The 21,332-nt window shown below is 36.0% G+C and overlaps 1 protein-coding gene across 1 annotated transcript in view; it reads left to right on the forward strand.

The window, feature by feature from the left end:
* Positions 1 to 21,332, forward strand: part of Su(var)3-3 (lysine-specific histone demethylase Su(var)3-3) — an 801,787-nt gene that overhangs the window by 25,779 nt on the left and 754,676 nt on the right. Inside the window, exons 3-4 of the mRNA XM_090379361.1 lie at positions 3,859 to 3,937; positions 17,694 to 17,786. Of these exons, the coding sequence (XP_090235487.1) occupies positions 3,859 to 3,937; positions 17,694 to 17,786 (172 nt within the window). The remainder of the gene's footprint in view (positions 1 to 3,858; positions 3,938 to 17,693; positions 17,787 to 21,332) is intronic.

Consider the following 21,332-nt stretch of genomic DNA (forward strand, 5'->3'; position numbering starts at 1 on the left):
TGCTGTTCTGCTTGAGACCTTTCTAGCAACTGGTGAAGGTAACAACTGGTTTAAGATTCATTTACACCTTGAATATGTTCAGAGACATGTGCATGGCATATTTACATATCTACAGAGAAGACCACTGAAATGAGTAGGGAACTGCATCATTTACATGCACCTGGCAAGCCTCAAAGATGGCAGTGATCGTACTTTCTGAGTGAAAACATGTATGGCTTTGGATTTTGATGTGCACAATACTGTTTTCAACTGATGTATTGTCTTGGCAGATTAATTTGTCCCTTAGTATATAGGGGTAGTCACACATGAAATTTCAGAACTTTATTTTGTGTATAATATAAAAATTTTGGCTTATTATAAATATATTCGAATTTACAAGGAATTCATGTTTAAAAAATTTGGCCAAATTCAAGATAATAAATTATGATTACTCTTTTATTACTGACACACACACACACACACACACACACACACACACACACACACACACACACACACACACACACACACACACACACACACACACACACAGCGCCTCCATAGCCAGGTGGGCAGGAGTAGCAGTGCATAGCACATGCTTCTTGATTAGACCGGGGTTCTAGCCCGTGACCACCAAATACGGAGGATGCGGAAAGGTCAGGGAATGACCACTGCATATCTCCAGAGCAGAAGCTAAAGAGGTTAGTGAAGAGGAATGTTATCAACTAGAAAATATTTTAACGCCACAGAAATTCACACAATTTGACCTGAATGATTTAGTAAGAGACTTAGGTCTTCCAAAGTATGCTGCTGAAATTCTGAGATCCAGACTTCAAGCGAAGAACTTACTTACTCCAGGTACATCATTTTCCTGGTACAGAAATCGTGAAAAGGTGTTTATACAGTATTTTTCACAAGAAGGTCCTCTCATATATTGCACTGATATCACTGGTTTAATAAGTGCCTTAGGAGCTCCATCATATGTTCCTAGTGAATGGAGACTATTTATAGACTCTTCTAAGATTAGTTTAAAAGGTGTGTTCTCTTGTATAATGGAGATAAGTGCACATCTGTGTCAGTTGCTCATTCAGTCTACTTAAAAGAAACTTATGACAATCTAAAGTTGCTTCTGGAGAAAATTAAATATCAAGATCACGAATGGCAACTATGTGGAGACTTAAAAGTGTTATTTTTGTTGTTAAGGCAACAGGGTGGGTACACTAAAATGCCATGCTTTATTTGTGAATGGGATAGCAGAGCTAAAGTGCTGCATTGGACAAAGAAGCAATGGCCTCGGAGGCACAATCTTACACTGGAGTCAAAAAATATTGTGCACGAAAGTTTGGTGAAACCAGATAAAATACTTTTACCTCCACTGCATACCAAGTTAGGCATAATGAAGCAATTTGTTAAAGCATCGAATAAGGATGGCAACTGCTTTAAGTACCTTTGCAGTAAATTTCCTGGTTTATCTGATGAAAACTTAAGGAGGGTATCTTCATTGATCCCCAAATTAGAAAATTGGTTTTAGATGATCAGTTTGACACTACTATGACTGATGTTGAAAGGGAAGCTTGGATTGCTTTTAAAAGTGTAATGGAAAACTTTCTAGGAAATCATAAATCACAGGATTGTGAAAAAATTGTTCAAAATATGCTCGAAAATCTTCTCAATTAAGTTGCAATATGAGCATCAAAATTCACTTTTTGCATGCCCATCTTGATTTTTTTCCCGAAAATCTTGCACAGATGAGTGAAGAACAAGGGGAGAGATTCCATCAGGACATGAAGGAAATGGAGTAGAGGTACCAGGGAAGGTGGAATACAAGCATGATGGCCGACTACTGCTAGTGTTTAAAAAGAGAGAAACCTGGCACTGTACATAAAAGAAAAATGATTAAACGTTCTTTTCAAACAAAGAGATGAAGGTCTGATTAATGAAAGTTTCAGAATTTTGATTAATACTTGTTAGTATTTACGTATTTTTTGATATACGAATATCTTATCAATTTGTCATTACTAAATACAATAAAGTTATATACTTTCATAAAAACCAATACTTTTTTATTTCTTAAATTGTGATGTATCTGGATGTGATAGAAAAAAATCATATTTGAAATCACAGCAACATATTTTGGCAATAGGACCTATTGAAATTCAAACCCCAGTGAACAAACTTATATTTGTAAACTAGTGTAATCATTATATTGGATATTCCTGGATCAAAATTTCACAGGTGATCATTTCTGTTCTTGAAATTGGTGTGGACGTCCATAATTCATTGTTGAAGTGTAATGTATCTGTGGCTTTCTTTAGTAGGCAGGTTAACAACAAATGTGATATCATCATTGTAATTTGGTCAAAAAAAGTATGTAAAGCTGAATCCAATGTTGGGTTTGGCTTACATGAACTAATCATGAACAGCCGTGCCTGTACATATGTAAACTCTCTCTATACACATTTGACCATGAACAAGCTCCCTCAGTATATCCTAGGTATAAATGCACCTTAAATCATTGAACCCACAGATCAAAAAATAACAGCTCACCACTGAATTTAAAGCAGGAGTTATGCCACAGTTATCTAAACAGACAGGATGTTCAGATGGGCAGGGATTGCCTGATTAACATGCAGGTGGCAACCATGAAAGGTACCTGTAAACATTTGGAAATGAAAGAGCACATTTTAACATTTACATTTACTGAAGGAAACAATGTTTTGCTTTATAAAAGCAGTATGAAAGATGCAAGTTCATCCTTCATACTAATTCTGGGAGGTAAGTTGTTGAGACTTTTTAAGCAATTATATATCAAACAGACTGCATACTGACAAACAGATCTTTAATTTTATTTTTTGAATTTGCATACTTTAAAATGTGTAAGGGCAAATTTGAAGGTGGGTTAGAATATTTTAGTATAGAATGTGTTATTATTATTGAGAAACAAAAAAAAATTATAATTAAATGGGGATCCACTGGAATAGCTAGGAATTCATGGTCAAAAATGTTTGTGTGACACTCATCTAATTTTTTCAGTAAAACTTTTCAGAAAACAGAAATTTGTCTGGAAATGGGGTGGGAAAATGTGTTTATTTTGAAGGAAGCTACATTGAGTGATCTTTATTATATTACTTAATGTTTATTTTTATTGTATTCCAAAACTTATTGATCTTCAGTCTAAATAAAAAAAATTATAGCCTGTTGTGTTATCTGTTCACTGATCTTTGTATTATGGTAAGCCAAGTTCTTTTAAGAGAATAGTTTCTCTTCCTGTTCACAGCTTTAATGCAAACAGGAATTTTAGCATCAAGAAACACTTTTTCCATCACATAAATAAATTGCACTATAATAGCAGGAACTTCAAACACAAGTTAATTATTTCAAAAGAGCTATGTTGTTGGTTTAAAATAATAAAAGCATCTTAAAGTTGGGTTTGTGATGATACTGCTAAACAAAGAAAGTCCAACCATCTCTTTTTTGTTAAAAATATTTTAATTTGTAATTAAAGTAATTGAAATTTCAATAGATTTAAATGGCAGTTATTTCAACTTTGATTTCAGTTGAAATCAAAGTTGAAATACCTGACCAAGTTGAAATAACTGGTCGGTTGAAATCAGCTGACCAAGTTGAAATAACTGGTCGGTTGAAATCAACTGACCAAGAAAATGTGAATCAACTAAATCATAATTGTAAAAAATCACAACTCATTATTTAGTTGGTCCACTACTCATTATTTATTTAAGTTTATCACAATTTTCATTTTTTATTTAATTAGCAACTTGATATTTTTTATTTAATTTCAGAGATTGATTTCTTTCATTTATATATAAAGATTAGAAAAGTTTTTGAATATAATTTACTGATATACTTTTGTATTTTTAGTTGCAATTATGGTTAGAAAATCCAAAGCAACAATTGATTTTTGAAAATGCCCTTCCTCAAATTGAGCCACCTTATAATAGTAGGTATATTTTCAGTGTTTACATAAAATTGTATTTCAGCATTTTCTCATAATAACTGAAAAGTTTTTTTTTTTTTTTTTTTACATTTTATTCTCTGGAAAATCCACCAAGCAAGAGGAGTTTTACATCTTTATTGTTACAGCAATATTAACATTTAGTTAGCAAAGAATGATGCAACTTTTATGGCGAATATGGATATGAATGCATAACATGTGTGACAGTGCACACGTTTAAAAGTTGGAAACTTTTAAAGAAAGTTTCCAACCAATTTTATATGTTGCCATATATTAAATAAAAGGACTATGAGGTCCCAGTGTACCTTGAAGTAGATAACTTTGAATAGAAGTAGGCAGGCTTTGAATATATCAGTCTCTGAGGTTGTTGCAGACATTCTCTCATATGCCACACAAGCTGTACTTGCTACCTGGGAGTATAAAACCCTGATGGAACTGATATTCGGGTGACACTCAAGTCAAGTGGACCCAATTTCAGCAAAGTCCAGACTGTCTGTGACTGCCAAATCCTTTGCTTGCACCTTCATGATGGTAGGAGTGTTAGTAATCCTGGGTATAACCCCCATGCGCAAGCACACTGTGGGTGACCACCCAGGTGTGAACCAACGTAAGCAGGGGTCGAGGTGTGGCGCCCACACCACATGGAGGAATGCTGCCCCTTTGTGTTACCAGGCAATACTAGGTGGTAGATGACTCTCATCAACCAGTGCAATACCACCACTTTGCTTATTGGAGCCTTGAAGTGGTGGAACACATGTTTAGTCTCCAGAGCTAAGTTCCGGTCAACCCTTCCCCATCCCTTCCATCATGCAGTATGACTGATGTCTTTTGAGGTTATGATAAACACCATGGAGAGATCCAATCTTCCTTACATTTCGAGGATACAGCTCTAAAACGGTGTTCGCAGGCCAGCCGCTAGTCAGTAGACTGGACTGAACCTATTGGTAACTCTCTAGGAGGCTTCCGCATTAGCTAGTGTATAATGCAACCTCTATTCTGCCAGATAGTGACTGGAGGGAGTCCAAGTATTGTGTATGCGGGAGGCATTGTCGAGGCCACGTTACGTCAAGGATCTGGGTATATTCTTACCATGTGTACAGCATATCCAAAAATTTCATTACTTCATACAGCATGTCTTCCCCCCCCCCACTGTTTCTTACTATCAAATACACCACGAATTGCCAAACTAATGGTGTAAGTTTATCTGTGAAAAGATCTAAACCTCCCAAACACTTCCTAGTTCATTTCACAAATATACGTGGTCTCGATTCTAATCTCAACAATGTCCATTTCTACTTGCAGTCTGCCAAGCCCCATGTCTTTTTCTGACAGAATCTCAGTTATCGGTTGATTCGACTACTGCTCATCTCACGTGCCCAAATTATTCACTGTATGATTCCTTTCACCTCAAATGTGGTATTTGTGCATATATCCATTCCAATATTCCCTGTCAGAGACTTGGTAATTTGAAATCTCCTCTTTTCGATCTTCTCTGGCTTAAAATCTCTCTCTACCTCATTCTGTCAAATTCATCTGTTGCCTCTACCATTCTCCCAACTCCACTAATCACTCGGAGTTCTTTGCAACTTGACCTTCTCCAGTCCAACTTTTCTAACAGTGAGGTAATTTTCCTTGGTGATTTTAATGTTTTCAGCTCCAGCTGGCTCTCGTTTTCTAGTCACACTGACCCAGCTGGTCGAGATGCTAAGGCTTTTGCAATTACTAATGACCTCACACAGATTGTTCCTTTACCTACCAGAATACCAGACAATCCTAACCATACAGCCAACACGCTTGATCTTTTTCTCACAAACAACCCTTCTAAGTACAGTCAATCCTTGAACAGCACGATAGTTGTGTTCCTAGAAACCCTCGTACAATGCAAAATCGTGGAATATAAACAAGAGGCCCTGTGGGAAAAATGGGGTTAGGTGCCAACCACCCAACATTGAACACACATCCTGAAAAAGGCCTCTGAAGTTGGGCAAATTCATATCTTAGCAATAAATAAACTCATACACCAACCATAACAATAAGTATTTTACTGTAACTGAAAATTTACAAATTAAAATAAATAAAATTACTACACTATGTATTTACAAAAACTGATATTATAATAAATTAAGTTATGTACATTGTGAAAACATTAAAACTGTAATAAAATCCTTGCAATAAAATATGTTAAAATAAACCAGATTAAAAGCGATAAAAATGATAAGAAACCTGCAGCTTCGGAAGCATCGGCTTCCTTCCTCAGCAGTAACAAAACTTCCTGCAACACTTTCTTATATAACAGGCTCATGGTACTTATACACGTGGTTCAGTCGGCGGATGGTCTGAACTGGAAGCGGAAACAGCTCGGGAGCGTGCCAAGCAAAACTGTTCATCCGTACTTAGGACAATGGTTTCAAACAGAGGATGTGTATGCATACCTCTGTCCCTATTCATGATATTGTTGTCGGATGAACTGATTCGTAAGCTCTCGAGCCACGAATCAGTTCATCCAACAACAATATCATGTACATAATTTAATTTATTATAATATCAGTTTTTGTAAATACATAGTGTAGTAATTTTATTTATTTTAATTTGTAAATTTTCAGTTACAGTAAAATACTTATTCTTATGGTTGGTGTATGAGTTTATTTATTGCTAAGATTGAACACAAATTTGTAACAAAACATTACCAAACACAAATAAATAATTGTAATAAAATACTTACGCATTTTATTACGACTATTGTGTAATAAAATATTGCTAATGTTTTTGATTCTGTTGTTAGCAAACTTGTTCTTTGTTTGATTTCTTATCCAAACAGATAGCAGCTGTTCCATCTCTTCCAATTCTTTGTGTCTTGATCTAATGGATTTTTAGCATTAGCAAAGGCATATGATGCAAGGTAGCAAGCTTATATAACATCAGACAAAAAAAAAAAAAAAAAACACACACTTTAAGTTGTTCCTGCTATGAAAGTTGTTTTCATTTTCTCTGCATTATTTCTATTTCTCGGCTTTGCCTCATTTAGGCCTGTAACACGTGCAATATCACATGTTCGTTCATTTCGCTCAAAGCGTTCCACAATTTCATATTTTTTTTCTCTATCAACAGAGGCGGACTGGCCATAAGCCTTACTGGAGAAACCCCGGTGGGCCGGAGGCCAGAAGACTATGGAGGCCTGTGTTATTTTGGCCATAAACGCTAGTACGAGTCCTCAAAAAATTTTCCCGGGTAAGAATTTTTGACCCAGTTCGCCTCTGTCTGTCAATATTGCTTTTCTTTTACTCTCTGAATCTGTAGTGTCTTCACCAGGATGCTACCTCTTCACACCTTTTAAGAATTTTACTCATTTTTAGGGAATAAAGCACAATTACAAAATGAGGAGGCATGCTTGATACACATAAACAATACAGCGCAAGTGTAGCAACTGAATAAACAACACCGTAAAGGCAGAGACACACTGTTAACACCTCACTAGCTCACATTTTACTAAAGCACATTTCTGGGGGTTACTACCATAAAACAATAAAAATAATTTCCAGTTGTGTTTCTGCTAGCGGAATCTGTTATAATCTGGTAGTAAACTCAATCTAATTGCATTTGCGATGATACAATAGCTGGAATTGTGTGAGTTTTTACGTTCTTATGGTGAAATGTGTTTCCTATTCACTGATATGAAAAAACAAATACATTTTCAGAATCTTCTCTCCATTCCTATTCATCTTCCTTGTTTATTCATTCAACTGCCGTTTTCTGGAACAACCTTCCCTCATACGTATTTCCTGAAAATTACAGTCTTCAGAAGTTCAAATCTAATGTTAACAAATATCTTCTTTCGTCTTCTCAACCTCCAACCCAAGCACAGTAATAAGTATTATAGGTTCTAATACCTCTCGTGTTTGGGGTTTTCACAAAAAAAAAAAAAAAAAAAAAAAAAAAAGCACTTACCTTTATTTTTTTCAAGGTACTGCATATGGAAAACACAGACTAGATTTATTTATGTACACGAATTTTAACACTCAAGAAATAATTATAAACCATTTCCACACTGAAACTGATTAAAGGACACCCATCCACTGTTCATGTGAGAATGTGGAAATGTATAATCAATTTCAAATCAGCTGCCGTAAGACAGGTGTCACATAAATCATATCACAAAAATCATAATAAAAAAATTGTTTAGTGCTTATGAGTTTATCTGACATGTCATTTGGTGACTCATTTTAAATTGATTATACACATCCACATTATCACATGAATGGTGGATGAGTGTGTTTTTGTTGTGTTGGTTGTGGGTGTGATTATAATTTGTTTTTGAACACTAAAATTTATGTACAGTAATTTTAATGTTTGTTTTTGTCCAAGTGTGGTACGTATTTCCTGAAAATTACAGTCTACAGAATTTCAAGTCTAATATGAACAAATATCTTTCATCTTCTCAACCTCCAACCCAAGCATGGTACTAAGTACTATAGGTTATAATACCTCTCGGGTTTGGAGTTTTCATAAAAAAAAAAGTATACCCTTTCATGGCAACAGTCTTTGCCCATGGCTGTGGCCATCTTTCAGCAGTATATTGCACCATGCCACACCGCCTGGATTGTTCGAGACTGGTTCACAGAACTTGAAGAAGACTTCCAGGTATTGCCCTGGCCTCCAAATTCCCCAGACATCAATCCCATTGAGCATTTGTGGTTTGTGTTTTCTGCAGCAACTCCCATCTGTGGCATCTCAACCACTGACTTTACAGGATTTAAAGGATCTGCTGATTACGTGTTGGTACCAGTTACCACAAGACACATTGAAAATCTTGTAGCATCTATGTCTCGCCGGGTACAAGCTGTTTTGGCTTAACGTTGTAAAGAGAGGGCGCTGACTCTCTTTAAAAATTACAGCTGTGAATTACAGGCTCCGAAAAAGCGATAAATGTTTGCCTTTTTATTTACCTAATTGTTATTTTATATTGTACTTTATACGTAGTCTTATAGTTATTGTTAAGCTGGTTATTTTTATTTTTAATTTAGATAAAGAGTTCTTGCAGATTACTACTTAATATACGTAAAACTGTTATTTCATTCGAATCTTGCAGCCATTGTTTTTGTATAGAGTAGTAGGGAATTCAAATTTTTAATTGTGGTAACTAGGCAGCTCTAACGTATAATTATATAGCGTAATACGCATCACTGCATTTAGGATTCTATTAGATAGCGTAGTATTGACAATTAATTAATTAAATTTATTGATCTTATTAATTTAAAATATCATGCCTCAGACTAGAGCAGCAAAGCAACACACAACGTGGCAGAAGTGCTGTGACTCGGGGGAGAACGGAGATGGGAAATTCTCCAATGCATCACAGCCTAAAAAAAGTGCAACTTGTGAAATGTTTGCCGAACTCTCTGGAACAGAACATGACCTAGCCAAGGAGGATGTCTTTGTGTGTGTGTGTGTGTGTGTGTGTGTGTGTGTGTGTGTGTGTGTGTGTGTGTGTGTGTGTGTGTGTGTGTGTGTGTGTGTGTACCAGGTGCAGAGAGTGTCTAGAAATTAGACATCAACTCAGCGTTCTACTGGGCGCCTATGAGCTTGAGGTGTAGGGTAGATGCCGTCAAAGAAATTAATATGAGGGGCCCGTCAAGCTCTCAGCTGCCCAACTCAACGCCAGAGCTCACTCCTGGGCATCAGGCAACACAGCGGCAATCTCCAAGGTTGAATGCGCTGGTCCCAAAGGAACTAGTTATTGTTGGTGACTCTATTGTCAGGGAGACAGGGAATATATTATGTAAAAAGGGTAGATGGAACAGGACCAGGGTATGTCTGCCAGGGGCAAAAGTTGATGATGTTGTAAAGCATATATCATCTTTTAAGGGGACAAAAGGTGATACACGTTGTACAACACAAAAGGTGTTGTACACGTTGGCACCAGTGACAATAAGAGTAGGAGATCTGCAGATTTACTTAGCAAGTACAGGTCAGTGTTGCAAAAAAGTCGTGAATTAGGGTTAAATTTGAAAGTGTCTGCAATTCTGCCCAGACACGATAGGAGGGAGTATATGATGAGAGCCTTGTCATTCAATTCGGCCCTGGACCGAATGTGCAAGGCTCAAGGGGTAGACTTTTTTTCAACGTGGTCTGTGCTTGTTAACAGGAGAGACTGCTTCTACAGGGATGGGATACACTTAAATAGAAAGGGTGCAAGAATATTTGCTGATGCTATCAAGGCAGTGTTAGGTGGGTCGGAAAACTGCTAGCTTGAGGGGATTCACAGACTAAAAGGTTAAAAGTAGCTGCAGGCAGAGGTGAAGGTGATTCTTGTACAACTTCTATTAGAATAAGTAGCGACCTGGAGCGAGGGGTGCTGGGGATTTCAGGGACTGATGGCAGTCATCGTGAAACAGATGGGTACATGGGATGTGTTAGGGTAACTAATAATAAGGATAGGTACATGTATACCAATGCTAGAAGTATAGTAAATAAATTTGAAGAATTTGAAGTGTTGGTCAAGACATCAAAGGCGGATATTGTTGGGATAGCAGAGACATGGTGTCACACAGATATAAGGAATGCAGAACTGGAATTTGGGGAGTACAATGTGTACAGAAAGGATAGACAGTATAGGAAGGGAGGAGGGGTTATGCTGTTAGTTAAGAAACACATAAAATCTAAGGAAGTGAATCCAGTTGACATAGATGGTTAGTGCAATGTTGAGTCACTTTGGTGTGACATAAGCACTGTGAAAGCAAAAATAAGAGTAGGAGTGTGTTTTAGGCCTAATGACTCGAATGAGTACAATAAACAATTGTACAGAGAAATAGAGTGGGCTGGTAAATCAGAATGTCGTATAATGGGAGTTTTTAACTTCGCAGATATTGACTGGAACTTGTGGGGTGGTCACTCACACACTAGTAAGGCTTTTGGGGATTTATTGGATGATTGTTTTCTGTAGTAGCATGTTCGAGAGGCAACCAGAGAGGGTAATACTCTTGATCTGGTTATTAGCAGTGATCATTCGTGTATTAAGAATTTGCAGATAAGGGAACCACTAGGTGGCAGTGATCACAGTATACTGATGTGGGATTTACTTAAAGATATAATTACCATCAGGGGTAAAGGAAAGGGTTTTTGCTTCCGTAAAGGTGAATACAGTCGTCTCAGACAGTTTTTAAATTCTGTACAGTGGGATCAACTGACAGTGTTACCAACAGTAAATTCTAAGTGGGAAGCATTCAAGGAATTAATTGTGGATGCTACTAAAAGTTTCATACCCATTCAGAAATATTGTTCAAGGTTTAGGCCTAAATGGTTATTAAATGAACTAATGAGACGTGACAGAGAAGAAAAATGCATGGGATGCATATAAATTATCAAGCGACTCAGAAGCCTATGGCAGATACAAGCCAGTCTGTAATCAGATGACAAAGGAGGTTAGGCAGGCGAAGGCAGATTACGAGAAATCCTTGGCAAAAGATGCTAAGACAAACAGCAAGGATTTCTTTACTTATATAAACTCTTAAAGGAAGGGGGATGAATCTGATTGGTCCACTTGATATCGATAGTTCGATTGTTGATGATCCTGCTCAGATAGCAGACAAACTGAATGAGTATTTTGCATCTACATTCACACATGAGGTGTTGTTAAGGTTTGAAAATGGCAGAAGGTTATCAAATTGTAGCAGGGTGCTTAATGATTTTGTAATAACTGAGAGCAAAGCGGAGGAGAAATTGTTGAAGTTAAACATAAGAAAGGCACCTGGGGTGAATGGGATCTATCCAGTATATTAAAGGAGGCGGCAAAGCAACTAAGCAAATGCTTAGCCATAATTATGAGAGCATCCTTGGACTCAGGGGATGTCCCCACGGACTGGAGATGTGCAAATGTATCCCCAATTCACGAAGGGGGATCGTTGGGTGACACGAGTAATTATAGACTAGTTAGTTTAACTTCTGTTCCAGGTAAAATAATGGAGTCACTGGTTAAAGATGCATTGCAGGATCATCTAGACAAGACTGCAGCAATAATTCAGACACAGCATGGGTTTGTTAAGGAAAAGTCTTGTCTGACAAATTTGATAGGATATTATGATGTGATTACAAAGGAACTGGATGCAAAAAATAATGTTGATATCATATATTTGGATTTCCGGAAAGCTTTCGACACTGTTGCGCATGGAAGACTATTGTACAAATTGGAGCAGAATAGTATTAAGGGTAAGTTGGTACTATGGATAAAAGGATGGTTGAGTGGGAGAAGACAGAGGGTGGTAATTAATGGGTGCTGCTCTTCGTGAACTAATATTATTAGTGGAGTCTCACTGGGTTTGGTGTTGGGTCCTCTGTTGTTTTGTATATTTATCAATTATATTGATGAAGGTATATCAGGCTTAGTGTCGAAGTTTGTAGATGATACAAAGGTTGGCAAGGTTGTTAATGACAGTGTGCTACTGCAACAAGATCTAGATAATTTGGGCAGATGGGCTAGGAAGTGGCAACTGAAGTTTAACCTTGACAAATGCAAAGTACTGCATATGGGTCGAAGTAACCCCAGAGAAACGTACCACCTGTGTGGTACTACACTTAAGGTGGTAGATAATGAAAAAGGCCTGGAATTAATTGTGCAGTCAGACATGAAGTTTTCTGAGCAATGCAGACAGGCTGCCATGGGGTTTTGTCAATGATATATAGGAATTTTGCTTGAAGGAAAAAGGAGGTGATTGTCCCTCTGTATAAGGCAATGGTCAGGCCACACCTTGAGTACTGCGTACAGGTCTGGAGGCCTTATTTTGGAAGGATGTAGATTTGCTTGAGTGTGTAGAGAGAAGGGCAACAAGATTGATGAGGGGAATGGAGGGATCCTCTTACCAAGAGAGGCTAAAGTTCTGCAAATTACAGTGGCTGGAGACTAGGCACCTGCACAGTGATCTGATTGTGGTGTATAAGGCCTTGAATGGGTTGAGCACGCTGAATTCTGATGGGATCCTTCCACTTGTTCAGATTACGCACCTAAGGGGGCATAAATTCAAATTAAGAAAAGACAGATGTAGAATAGATGTGTGGAAATTTGCCTTTAGCCAGCGGTGGTTAATTTCTGGAACAAACTTCCATCTGTCGTTGTGGTAGTTGATAGGTTAAATAAATTTAAGGCGGAACTTGACAGGCATTTGGAGGGAATGGTGTGATTTCTTTTTTTTTTTTTTTTTTTGGCTAATGCTGCATAAGCTCATACACTTGCTTTCTTGCATCACATGCCACTACTACTACTACTACTACGTGGAGGACCAACATCATATTAGGTAGGTGGTCATAATGTTTTGTCTCATCGGTGTATGTACAAATGTAAGACAAATTTATAGCAAATTTTTGCTAAAGATTTATACACATATTTAGTTAATCTATTATCTTTTTATAGATTAATTGCATGTGATTCCTTTAACTGACTGTTTTCAGTCTCATTCCAAGCCTTAGTGCCAACTTAGATTGTCTTCTGACCTATTTGTTGTATATACTTCATCTTTTTCTGTTATTTCCATCCTTTCTCTGAATGGCCTCCTTCTTTACATCTTATTTTCTCTATGTTATATTATCTTATTTGCACCTTATTTTTTTCAGTGTTATGTTTATCTTCACCTCTTCCTTAGTGACTACTTTTTCTGTAGTTTTTTTGTTGAGTTTTTCTGAAGACAGGTACTTACCCTTACTGGTAAACTCTTTATATTCATAGCAACTTAATTTCTCAAAATTATGCTTTTTCGTGCATCTTTTTCAAAATTTTACATAGTTGATCATAACTACATAAAAAAAACTGAGGCCCTTGCCCTAATCTGTATAATAATTTCCTATAGTTCTCTTGGCATGGGATTTTGTCCTAATATACTTGTGCTTTCAGACTTTTTTACCATTAAGTGTATTGTATTGTGGATATAATCATTCACAGCATCCAATTACTCACCAGTGAGGCATTATGAACATATTCTCAGTCATTCTTAATTCATCAAATGAAACTATCATAAATTTTGCTCTTGAATGAAATCACTAGATATTTATAATCCATTAATTATTATTATATCATCAACCCTTTGCAGTCCAGTTCTAACAAAAAAAAAGACTACTTGATAGTCTCTTTTATGATATTCAAAAATTATTTATTTTTGTGTTTCTTACCAGTGCTGATGTTTAAAACAGCTTGATAGAACATTTTAAAATAATTAACTTTTAAAATGTTTGGATATTTTAAGTGTTAATTATTTATATAATCATGAAATGTGTTTCTTGAAACATTCACCAGAGTGCAGTCCTGGTTTTCTGGAGCATGTCTTGCAGTTTAACTGTTTTTCCCCTGCCTTTAACACTTTCTTGACTGAATATTTTTCATAGATTTCTTATTTGGATTTTCATCTTTTGTCACAAAATGAGGATAGCCATTCAATGTCTTCTGCATCTCAACTTGATAGTCTTTTCTAGAAAGAATGTTATTACATCTCCTACTAGTGAACAAGTAGCTTCTTTCAAAACTGGTTATGATGTAGGTTCTTTTGAGATTAATCAACCACCTTCATCAAGATAAAACTACTTATTTGAGACTTCTAAAAGCCAGGCATCCTGACTTCTTCCACCATTTAGTTGACTGAAAATAACTAGCACAGTAATGGTTAGCTCTGTCTACAGCACCATATTTCTCTGTGCATTTACAAATAGGCACTGGCTTTTCAATTTGAAAGTTTCCCCCTCCTTTTCTGTATTTCAGAAAGTAGAAAGCATAAGTACAGTTCTTTTGTTTTTCCATGTTAACACGAACTTTATTTGCTCTTTAAAAACCAATTTTCTTTGTAGTCTTCAACTCTGGTGGTAACCCCCCCCTCTTGTTTTCCATAACAGTACCTGTTAGGTGTATATTTATTTTAAGAAGTTTATTTTATTTATTTTAATAATGCATGTGCTCATACGTGACAGTAACGTTGGGGAGGGTTAATATGTTCAGCCTTTGTCTGTCTGCCTCCCACCTCTCTCCCTTTCAGTAACAGAAAGAGTTTTAGCATGATTAAGTGTACAGTTTATCTCTGTATCTATTGCATATTGTTTATTTCTTCTGTATTTTTCTGCATTATTGAGGTAAACTCCTCTTATTATTTTACTAATGTTAAAATCGTTAAACAAAAGCAAAGAAAGTATCCGAATCATCCTGACAATTGTTAGCTATGCATGTGGTTGGTTCACCACAAAAACTCAAGAGGAAGAAAATCTACAGTATTAGTAAATTTGCATATTCTTTATATTTTGGTTGCAGAATGAGGATCAGGACAAAACTTGGACAAAACATGCCTGCATCACAAATCTGAGGATGTGGCTAACTTAGAAAATTAAAAGTATATATGATTTTTGTTGTTCTTATAGTGCGTCAAGGACTGTGCAAATCACATTAATAATTGCTATTTCTGCATAACAGAAATACAGGGATGTTCGGAAAAAGCAAGCACACCATCAAATATCCTAATACATCATCTACTAAGGCCTGTTCCACATAATGAAGACCTGCCAATACCAGATCCTCAAAAAAAAATGGGATAAAGAAGCAGTGATGAATATAGTGAAGATCCTTGTGTTGTAGATTTTGCTATGATGTTGAATTCACCAGATTTGGACTACCAACCCAAACATATCAAACCCCCCACAAAACTCAGAGCGACTGAAGACATTATGTCAAATATACTATACCGTAAAATAACCATAAAAGATAAAATATTGATAATAAACTTTGATAAAAAATGTGCCAATGAAATAAAACCAATTTTGTAAATTTCCTCCCTTAAGTGGACTAAGCTTTTCGACACTTGTCTTGATCACAGATTGGAACAAACTGACACGAGGTATGTGTGTGCTATGATGCTAATAGGAGATTAATTGTTATTGTGCATGCGTGTAAATGACCACGAATTGGAAATGAGGGAGGTATGGCTGTCGAATGTTAATAGAATTATTGTGTAACCTCATTTCCAGGGTTTCAGCAATCAAAAGTTTCGTGTAATTGTGCTCAATATTTAAAATCTTGATTTTGTTAAACAGAAATGTGTGACCTTCATTTATAGCATGGAAGGATAGTACTGAAGCTGCTGCTTTAGTCTCTGGTCCAATGTACACCTGATCAATCCTACACATGTGGAATTTGAAGAAGGATTGAGAAAATTATTAGAAGAAATCTGCAGATTAAATGGGTAAAATTTTTTTTGTGTTTGGCCAATGCTATAAACTTGTTTCCTTCCATCACTTTGCCAAAAATTAATACTAAATGTCAGTACAGAGTATTACTAGTTATTAATAGCACACCCGTTTTCTTACTGGAAGTGTGGGAACAAGATTGCTTTTTCCTCCTGCAGGTAGGTGAAGTTGCACATACTGCAAACTTACTAATAAGAATATTGGAGGAATCCTTGGGTGATCACATTATTTCTAAGAATTAGTGATTAACAATTTTTCTTAAAATTCTGTTTAAAAAAAATCTTCAAAAGAATGTCAGTACATGAATTTCAGATATAATTCAATGACCTGTTAACCACATCTAAAATATGGCCAAAAGAGTTAAATTCATGCTATAGAGAAGGCAGTGCTAATTTGTAATCATTTCTGACAGCATATGTTGTGTTGTTATTGCAGAAATATATTATAATAAATAAATAAAAGTGCTATGGCACTAATTGATTGTGATGTTCCAACCTCCTCCCCTTTAGTTCTCTTTTTGTTTTAATGTTCTTGCCTTGGCTTCCAGTTTATTGCAAGTACCTTAATAGAAAGAATGTCCTAAGTAATTCTGAGCACTAGCTGTGTTCCCATCATTGAAATTCATTGCCATCAGTTTGATAGTTAAAATCTCACATTTCAAATTTTATTTTTGATATATAAAAATATTTCCATATAATTAAATTTTTTTTTTGTGTAATTTATGCTTAATGTTTTGAAGTTTTTTATATTTTATGTGGTGAAAACACAGCCCACATGTGAGTTTTGAAAAAATTTAGTTTTTTGATTAAATAAAACTAAATTTTCTTATTGTAACTATTTTATAGCTGCAATACAGGCCGGGGGATAGGATTTGACTAGAATCCAGAAATGTAGCCAGCATCAAATTTAGTTTGCTGGTGTTTGGCAGCATATTGTATTGTATTATTGTAAGGTTGTATTGTATTATTGTAAGGTTGTATTGTATTGTATTGCTGCAATACAAGCCTGAGGATAGAATTTGACTAGAATCCAGAAATGTAGCTAGCATCAAATTTAGTTTGCTGGTGCTTGGCAGCATATTGTATTGTAAGGTTAGTCCCGCGGAAAACAAAATTTTCATAAACTTTCAGATGGACTTGTTAAAACTAAATTTTCGTATTGTAACTATTTTTTAGCTGCAATACAGGCCTGAGGATAGGATTTGACTAGAATCCAGAAATGTAGCCAGCATCAAATTTAGTTTGCTGGTGCTTGGCAGCATATTGTATTGTAAGGTTAGTCCCGCAGAAAACAAAATTTTCATAAACTCTCAGATGGACTTGATGCTTTCCCTACATAAACTTATTATAAGTTTTCCATGTAATACCCTTTCAACTATGTTAGGTTTATAAGTTTTTTTAAAGAATAAGCTACTGTACTGGAAATTTTACATGTAAAGGTTAAATGTCAAGTATTAACTGATAATGGTGTGCTACAAATATTTATATCAGTTTTGCTATTTTACCTTTGCATTATATATATTTTTTGATTATTATAGGTGATGGTCCACTAGTAATGAGAATCCATGCTTATTTAGAAAGACAAGGTTATTTCAACTTTGGCGTTTTCAAGAGATTGAAACCATTACCTGGTAAATTATTTTATAATGTAGATATTTAAAAGGTTTCTTTTTGGTTAGGTAAATTTAATAATTTTTAATAAGTCTGTTGTAGGTGTTGTAAGTTTCTTTGTATGAAAAACTGGAAAACTGTATCAGGAAAGGTGATAGTTTGGAGAGATAAGATTTGGAAAGTATGGTATATGGGGCAGCAAATAGCCAAGTGAGTAGTCAGGCACAAGAGCACAGAAGTACATGTGCTTAGTGGATTGCAGTTCAAGCCCACATGAGTGCTGAATACTGTTAAAACAAAAATGTAGTGAACAAACTAAACTTAAAAATCCAACATATGCCACATACATTTTTGTTTTGTATTTGGATTGGATAGTAACATCAGTTGACCTATAGGTGGAGAGTGAGTGCCAACTGAAATACGATCCTTTTAGAGTTCACAAATGCAAGTGTTCCCTGAAGTGGTGATTGTGGGTTTCCTACCCTTATTTAATTTCATTTATTGTGGAAGTGGCACTCTTTCTTTGGTGAGTATGACAGTGAATGTTGCTTTAGTTTCTTCCTTATTTTTAGGATTATATTTTTATTTTGATTGTTTGAGCATTTTGGTCTTCATACCTTGCCAGGTATAACCATAATTGTAGCATTAATTTTGCTACATTAGTTTCATGTTATACTTAATGTTCCTTGACAGAATATTGTCTCATCACTGAACATAACTTTATTTGTTGGATTATGTTCAGTGATGAGACAATATTCCATCTTAGCATTAATGGCAAAGTAGAATATTGCCAGTGGGCACAGATTACACTTTTGGGCCAGTGACAACCTGTATTCACTTACAAAATGATTAGTAGGCTATGATGTGAGCAATGATTAAGAAGAGCTGTTAATTAGTTGGTAATTTTTTATGGCAGTATGACAAGTGAAATGTATTTACAATTGCTAGGAACATTTTTCATAGGCGCCTCCGTAGCCAGGTGGGAAGGAGCAGCAGTGCGTAGCACACGCTTCTTGATTAGACTGGGGTTCGAGCCCGTCACCACCAAATACGGAGGATGCGGAAAGGTCAGGGAATGACCACCGCATATCCGGAGCAATATGGCCTTAGTTGCTAATGCTCCTAAAAAAAAAAAAACATTCTTCATGCCCATTCTAGACAACATTCCATTAACACAATGAAGATGTTCTAGAGGGACAGTACACTGTTACATTTTGTAATCATTATTCAAGAAATAAGACATTCCTAAAAACAAAGGGGTTATACCCCTGAATCTGTTAAATAGTCACCCACATCACCAGATCTCATGCCTCTTGATCTCTTTCTGTAAAGAATTCTGAAGTAAGTTGTTTACATTTGACTCTGAAAACATAGAGCAGTTGAAGGAGAAATATACCTCAGCATGACAAGATCAGCCTTCCCACCAGGGGTAGCACAACTGTTACGTTTGCTTCCTCCATACCATGTGTACTTCATAGTGTGGAGGAACAATAATACACAGAAATAGTGGTTGCGCCAGTTGTCACTCATTTGGAGAATGAATCCCATTTGATTTGTTTTCCAAATGAGATATGATATGTCTAGATGTGAATCCCATTGGAGATGGGAGGAATTTTTAAAGGTTTGTTCTATCAAGAGTGTGATTAGCTGATTTCAGACAGTGGAAGTTGGGGTTTCTCTGTGAGTTATTCACTTGATTTTTTACATCATAACACGAAAATTAGCTGATGAATATACTTGTGGAGATGTAATGCACACACTAATGCACTATATAAATAATAATAACAATCCACATGCTATATAGAAAAGGCATGGGTTTGGAACCAGTAACAGCAGAAGGATTTTTTATGGCTTTTCTTGCACCATGGCTGAATTGACTTGCAAAGCAAAGAGAGGGAATGCTCTGGCTTGGGGAGAATGCACAGGGAAGTTCTCCTATGAATCAGGGTTTTATAGTGTATGCTACTTGCTGCATGTTTGCAAATTTATCTGCAAACATGCAACAAGAATATGGGATGCAAAATATGATGAACGCCTTGTCAGTCAGTTTGGATTAGGCAAGATTGTGCAAGACTCGTGGAATAGAATTTTTCTCAGCATGATCTGTGCTTGTTAACGGGAGAGACTGTTTTTACAGGGATGGGATATACACTTAAATAGTAGGGATGCAAGAATATTTACTGATGCTATCTAGGTTGTGTAAGAAAACTGCTAGTTTGGAAAGGAGATTGTGGGAAGGATACACAGCCTAACAGTTTAATGGCACCATAAGCTTCTGATGGGACATGTGGCAACCTGAAAAGCAGGGTAATTATGAAGTCTGCTGGGAGACTTCATAGAACAAGAAAATATGTGGGCTGTGTTAAGGTTATTAAGAACAAAAACAGGAATACATATACTTGTTTGTACACTAATGATAGGAGTATCATAAATAAATTTCATGAATTTGAAGTATTGGTTAAGTTATCAAATTCAGACATTATTGGGGATATTATATGCCATGGTGCCATACAAAAATAAGGGATGGTGAGTACAGTGTGTAGGTATAAAAAGGGCAGACAGGAGAGGAGGGGAAGAGAGAGTTATTCTGCTAGTTAAGTAGCACAGAATATAAGGCATTGGGCCTAGCTGATGTGAGTTGCCATTGTAAAGTTGATCAGTTTATTGTGATATAAGCACCACTGTAAAAATAAAAATGAGAGGAGTACATTATAGGCCAGATGGCTGTGATGAGTACAATGAACAACTATATAGACATATAGAGCAGGGCAGTAAATCAGAATTGGAATGTCTTATCTTAAAAAGTTCTTTATTATTCCCATCTTTCTCTGTCAACTGCCTTAAATTTGTTGCTTCCCAAGTAATAAGCCAGTCTGAGATTACCATTACCCAAATGTAGAACCTCATATTTCCCAAAGTTGTACTTTAACTGCCATTTTTTCAGACCACATTTACAAAGACTGCCTTAAGATTTCTTACTCACTAAGTAATTTCATTACATATTAATTTATATATTGTCATAATGTTCAGTTCCTCTTGAGAATTTATATTCATCTTACACAAATTTATTGTTAGTTACTGACTTCATCAGCTCAGTGGTTTTCTACTGTGGTCTTGGTCAGGAATAATAATGCTTTAAAGATATTACAAGATGGGTAGCTTCTTCTAGAATTACTTCTTTGATTTTAATGTACCAAAAAACACTATTTGTTTTGTTCTTTTTATCCATATCTTTATCTGTGCATACTACTTATTTGTTTCCCACCTCCTTTAGGTACTGCTCCACCAGGAATTGCAATCTGTGTTGCCACCAGCCTCAGCATGATACATGGAGCTAACTTATTTCATTTATTAAAAACCCACTTTCTAAAGAAAATTTCAACAGTTGAGTCTTAGTTCTTTCTCTTTAGTATGAGTTTGTGCTCTGTGGTTCTAGCTTTATTTAATAGCATGAAAATTTCATCTTCATTCATTTTACTAACTCCTGCTCAATGCCTAATACAGATCCTTTCAAATATACCCTAGTTAAAAAGCCCTGTATAATGCCTATTTGAAGTCTCTCATCA

This window comes from Mastigoproctus giganteus, chromosome 8, assembly GCF_048544385.1.
Source record: "Mastigoproctus giganteus isolate SK-2022 chromosome 8, ASM4854438v1, whole genome shotgun sequence".
NCBI classification, from domain to species: domain Eukaryota; kingdom Metazoa; phylum Arthropoda; class Arachnida; order Uropygi; family Thelyphonidae; genus Mastigoproctus; species Mastigoproctus giganteus.